This window comes from Mandrillus leucophaeus, unplaced genomic scaffold (genome assembly GCF_000951045.1).
Source record: "Mandrillus leucophaeus isolate KB7577 unplaced genomic scaffold, Mleu.le_1.0 Scaffold118, whole genome shotgun sequence".
Classification (NCBI taxonomy): domain Eukaryota; kingdom Metazoa; phylum Chordata; class Mammalia; order Primates; family Cercopithecidae; genus Mandrillus; species Mandrillus leucophaeus.
In genome coordinates, this window is record NW_012100098.1 from 4,162,643 (window position 1) to 4,168,906 (window position 6,264).

Sequence of the window (6,264 nt, forward strand, 5' to 3'; positions counted from 1 at the left end):
GATCTCAGCTCACTGCAACCTCTGCCTCCTGGGTTCAAGCGATTCTCCTGCCTCAGCCTCCCGAGTAGCTGGGACTACAGGCATGCCCCACCATGCCCAGCTAATTTTTGTATTTTTAGTAGAGACAGGGTTTCATCATGTCGGCCAGGATGGCCTCGATCTCCTGACCTCATGATCTGCCCACCTCGGCCTCCGAAAGTGCTAGAATTACAGGCGTGAGCCACTGCGCCCAGTCTAATTTCTTATTTTTCATAGAGACAAGATCTCACTATGTTGCCTAGGCTGGTCTCAAACTCCTGGGCTCAGGTGATCCGCTCAAAGTGCTGGGATTATATGTGTGAGCCATCATGCCTGGCCTTAAAGGACCTTCTTCTCAAAAGTAAGAAATATGTCTTCTTAATGGTTTTAGTTTATCTGAATTTCCATTTTCAAAAAGAGAATGTACAGATAAAATAATGGACTGAAATGTCAAATTAGAAACTCAAAATATATTGCTCAATGTAAACGAAATCTCACCTCTGAAAAACAGTGGAAGGCATCTCTGCTACATTCTCAAATTTTCAAGTTAAAATGGACCCAAACTGAAGTCATTTCAGTGCTTCAAAGCTGCATCCTCTGGCCCGTGACCACACACACAAGTGATTTAACTGTGAGTCATGATCTCAACCTAGCCCAACATTTCTATTCTTATCGGTTTGAGGGTGGGTTAAAATCAACAACTTTCCTAATAATAAATCTGGCATTTAATGCAGGAAGATAAAACCTGCCACCGAAATGCCCCAAATCAATGCCATTGAACAAGTTGCAGTTGGTATTCCCTTTTCTTCGTGTAGCTGTGTATGTTTAACCTAACACTTAACAGAAATGATCAAAAAATAGATATCTGTTTTTTCTGTACAAAACCCCACAAATCACCAAAGTTAGACTTCATTCCTCCAGAATCTATTTTAGTAAGCTTTCAAGAAACCCAGTATCTTGAACCCTCAATTCACTAACTTTTCCCCTACCATTGACAACAGATACTGAGTGAAGACTGTTCTATAAACTGAGAAAACAAAGAAAGTTCTGAGATAGGTAATGATAGGAGCATATACATTCAATCGTAGGCAACCTAATAAAGTCTTCTCTGATTATGCTAAAGGTTTTTTTCTGAGTAGAAAAAATCCCACTGGAATTGCTTAAACACTGGAGGAAGAAACAAAATAAAAACCTGGTGGCAGATACCATGATGTAGTCTTTTATACATTGAACTCTGTATTCAAAATATTAAGATTTGGAAATATTTTTAAAACAGGCTCTTTAAAGTTATTTTACCTGAAAGGATTCATATGCCAGTACAATGCAACTGCTTAAGATTATTTAAATATACAAACTCTTATTATGGTATTTATATGGAGCTTTTGTTATGAGGGTGGGGAAGTAGGTACCTACTATTTATGAAGGTAATAGTTATAACTAAAGATCAATCATCTTACTTGCTTCAGCTTTCACTTTGTCCATTTCAGCAAGCAACGCCACTTCTCGATCCATTAAACTAGGAAAAGATGACAAAGGAATAAAAGGTTTGATGAGAAACTCAAATACAAAATTAGCACATTATTAATAGTAGAGAAAGACTGGTAAGTTTGTTTGCTAAAAGCATACTAAAAAATAATACTGTATGGACCACATAAAAATCCTGATGTCTTACTCTCAAAGAATATTTTAAGAATTTCCCAAAAATAAAATAAATAGACCCAATTCCCTTTTATATTGCAAAATTGGTACATTGCAGTACACCAATCGCTAGAAGTCTAAGAGTTGAGAACCAGCAGATGGCAGTAGCAAGCTACAAAACACATTTTTTAGTAAGCTGTGCTAAAGCAAAAGTCCATGTGGAAATTACTTACTTAACCATGTATGTACTCACATACTTTTTATATTTATATTTTGGTCTATAAAATTTGATGGCTTTGCATGTAATTAATTTTTACCAAGCAATATCCCCATTAGGGCATAGTAAATTTATCCATGATTAGGACTTGTATATCTTCAACAGCTGACCATGGTTGCACCAAGTCCACTTACATTTTAGTACTTAGAATGCAAAGTGGTCAAAAGATAAGACATATAGTGTGCTAGTTTCTGAGAAACATATAACAGTAATGAGGAAGGAATAGAATTACAGATTTCTGGTAGGCTTTTTACAGAAAAAGAACATTAAATAGTCAATTAGAATTTTTTCCACTGCAAATGTAAATGGTTTATAGGCACATAAAGCTTTTCCATGTCGTTATAAAAGAGTCCACAGCCTTCAATGTATAAGGAGACAGCAGGTTACCCTAGTATTCAACCTCTGGATGCAAATAATTTTCCTTACCATATCGGTTTTGCTTTGTGGTAGCAAAAAGAAAAAAAATCTAGAATTTTAATGCCTGCACAAACATGGAATATTCCAACTTTCTTCAAATTTGGAGTTCATTCTGCTTTCTCCTTTTGAAGGAAAATATAACTACAGGGTAAATAAAAGTTCCACTCTTGTTTCTGGTTGTAATCATATACACACATACTCTCTTTCTCTCTCTGTCACTCTCTAATTCAATTTAGCTCAATACATAGTTACGTTAGCACAAAGTAGTTAATGTGGAGACTATGGTGTGAGACGTACAAAAATGTCTAAGGCAGGGTCATTTCCTCAAGGAGCAAATCTTTTATAGGGAAGTGCCAGAAAACATAGGTTTGATAATCGTTATGCATGATGTTAATAAACAGACTTGTAACTAAACAAATTTGGTTGGCATATTAATCCAAAAGCATCAAACTGGAGAGAAGATACAATTAATGTGGGGTAGCAATACTTTGCTAAGAAAGCATTTCCCAAACCTTGGCAATATTTTGCTCCAAGAACTCTAGCAGCATTGGAATACCTAAAAGACAAAACAAAAGCACAACTGAGACAGGAGCTGCCAGGCCTACAGTTTGACATTACCCCTCTTCTGTTGCCAAATCACCTTAAGATGCAGACACTGTGTCCATCAGATGACAAATCCTTTGTCTCTGACAAAGCTTGTAAAATATTTATTAAAAGACTACAGCAAACAAGTAAGCCTTTTGTAGCTTACAATCTTTATTATGAGAAGTAGAATGTCAGATGACACTTTTAGCAAGCTCTGCATCCTACAATCAGACTTTTTTATGGCAATTTGTGCTAGTACATTGTGACGGCATTTTTTTTTTTCCCTGTGAGAATTACTGGTGTTCATTTAAATAAACTTTGTTTTTTGATTAACTCAGTGGTGATCACAAGAAATTCATAGGACAGTGCATGGACAACCATATAACCTCTCCATTAAAAAAATACTAGCTTATAATATATCCATCTACCATGTACCCACAAAAATTAAAATTAAAACACGTATATTAGCTTAAAACACATATATTGCCAAAAAACAATGAAAAGCAGTAAGAACTTGTTTCTTTTTGTCATGTTGCCATCTACTGATAACACCTAGTGAAAGGTACTGTGATGTCAGCCCAGCGTTAAACAAAAGAATCTACTAGTTAACTGATGCCGATATGTTTCTCAGAGAAAAGGATGATCAGCGTTTATAATTTTACATTAAAATTTTCACACCTTTAAAATACAAAAACGAATAAATGTCAAAATTTAATAGTAAATTTCTTATTAAAAGCACATCAAAAAAGTAAATTATATAATGGGATTATGGTTGTATAGAAGAATGACCTAGTTTTAGGTTATTTATGCTAAAGCATTTAGGGGTGACATATCATCTACATCTGCAACTTCCAAGTGGTTCCACCAAAATATTATATACACACACAGCAAATACACTGCCATTGTACCATCCTTCCAACTTTTCTATATATCTGAAAGTTCTCATAATGAAAAGTTAGTGAAATGTTGGCATCACAAAGTAAATGGAGAAGGTGGGAAGAGTTCAAAGTGAAAAGTAGGTTAGGTATAAGGATAACAACATAGGCATTGTTTACAATTAAAAACAATCTATTGTAACACAACTTTTAACACAGAAACTTAAGCTAAAGTTTTCCATCTGTTTCTGAGCTAAACAATGGTCCCAGTATGTATCTGTGGCCAAGAGGTTCAAAAGTACCTGTAGTGTGAGGTAATGGTTTTTAGATGCCAGAACGGCAAGCAATGAGTCCTCCCAGAGAGTGATGAAAGGCTCATTCAGACTCTCTATTACCTTGCTCACTCTAATACCTCAGGGTACTAAGCCTCTCTCAAGGCTTTCTTGAATGGAAATATGCCATAATAAGCACCAAGCATCTGGTAGACTGGATTCTAAAATTGCAAATGAAATTTAGCTAAATATTGCTGGGACCCTATTTGGAAAAATACTAGTTTTTATTAAGCCTGGGCCTTATTCAGTGTTGAGAACTTCCATATCCTTTCTTTAATTATGAAAGACAGATTTGGATGACTGCTCCCTGCTAGTAAAGAAAAAGACTGGTAACTAAATGTTCTATATTTCCTTCCTTCCTTTTTGGGATTTCCTTACCATGTTCACATTTGCTCGACTTATTCTAAAGCTGTGGGGTTTTTTTGTTTTGTTTTGTTTTGTTTTGTTTTTTGTTTTGAGATGGAGTCTCGCTCTGGAGTGCAATGGCATGATCTCGGCTCATGGCAACCTCCGCTTCCTGGGTTCAAGCGATTCTCCTGCCTCAGCCTCCTGAGTAGCTGGGACTACGGGCACATGGCACTACGCCCAGTTAATTTTTATATTTTTAGTAGACATGGGGTTTTGGCATGTTGCCAGGTTGGTCTCAAGCTCCTGGCTTCAAGTGATCTGCCGGCCTGGGATTACAGACATGAGCCACGGCACCCAGTCAATTTATTCTAAAGTTTTTGCATAATTTAGTTGCTCAGAATAGTTGTTACTGAAGTATCACCATTCACATCGCTAACACATATTGTGTGCATCATTTGAAGCAAGTCTTCTAATTAATATACAGATACCTAACATGCAGTTAGAGATTCTAGCTCTTGCCTTCAATAATTCACTGGTACCAAAAAACTGATCATTATTTGTTTATGACTGTTGCATTGGAAAAACAATATTAAAGTGGAAACGCAACTCTGACAATTCCACAGGTCAATTATTTCAAGGGATATTACTCGAAACCATTCAATAATATTGTCAGAAAACATTTGTACTCAATTTTATTTGCTCAAAATCTAGAATTTTTTTTTTTTTTTTTGAGACAGGGTCTCACTGTCGCCCAGACTGGAGTACAGTGGCACCATCAAGACTCACTGCCAACCTCTGCCTCCTTGCTGAAGCAATCCTGCCGCCTTAGCCCTCTAAGTAGTTGGGACTACAGGCACGAGCTACCATGCCCAGCTAATTTTTGTATTTTTTGTAGAGATGGGGGTTTCACCATGTTGCCCAGGCTGGTCTCGAACTCCTGACCTCAAGTGATCCATCCACATCAGCCTCCCAAAGTGCTAGGATTACAGGCGTGAGCCGCTGTACCTGGACTTTTTTTTTTGTTTTTTTTTTTTTTAAAGACAGGGTCTTGCTCTGTCACTCAGGTTGGAATGCAGTGGCGTAATCATAGCTCACATGTGCATCCTTGACCTCCTGGGCTCAAGCAATCCTCGTGCTCAGCCCGAGTAGCTGGGATTAAAGGTGTGTGCTACCACACCTGGCTAATTAAAAAAAAAAAAAAAATTGTAGAGACAGGGGTCTTACTATGTCGTCCAGGCTGGTCTTGAACTCCTGATTTCCAGTGATTCTCTCGCCTTGGCCTCCCAAAGTGCTGAGATTATAGGTATAAGTCACTATGCGTGGCCTTAAAACCTGTTCATTCTAATTCTACTAACCAACCAAGCAAAAATTCAAGCAAAGCCAATGCAGACACCTTTTTTTTCTTTGAAGACGTTTTCCTCTTTCCATATAAAATAACCAAAAAAGAGAATTGCCAGTAGTATTTATTTTTCCTTCCTTTTTTTTTTTTTTTTTTTTTTTTTTTGAGTCTCGCTCTGTCTCCCAGGCTGGAGTGCAGTGATGTGATCTCAGTTCACTGCAACCTCCACCTCCAGGGTTCAAGCGATTCTGGTGCCTCAGTCTCCCGAGAAGCTGGGATTACAAGTGTGCACCACTCATGCCTGGCTAATTTTTGTATTTTTAGTAGGGACAGGTTTCATCATGTTGCCCAGGCTGGTCTCGAACTCCTGACCTCAAGCAATCTACCCACCTCAGCCTCCCCAAGAGGCCAGGAGTGGTGGCTCACATCTATAAT

General features: G+C 37.5%; 1 protein-coding gene across 1 annotated transcript in view; it reads right to left on the bottom strand.

Annotated features, from left to right (window-relative positions):
* The window catches only part of SPATS2 (spermatogenesis associated, serine-rich 2), an 87,090-nt gene that overhangs the window by 11,580 nt on the left and 69,246 nt on the right, over positions 1-6,264 (bottom strand). Inside the window, exon 8 of the mRNA XM_011965177.1 lies at positions 1,476-1,534. Coding sequence (XP_011820567.1) covers positions 1,476-1,534 — 59 coding nt within the window. The remainder of the gene's footprint in view (positions 1-1,475; positions 1,535-6,264) is intronic.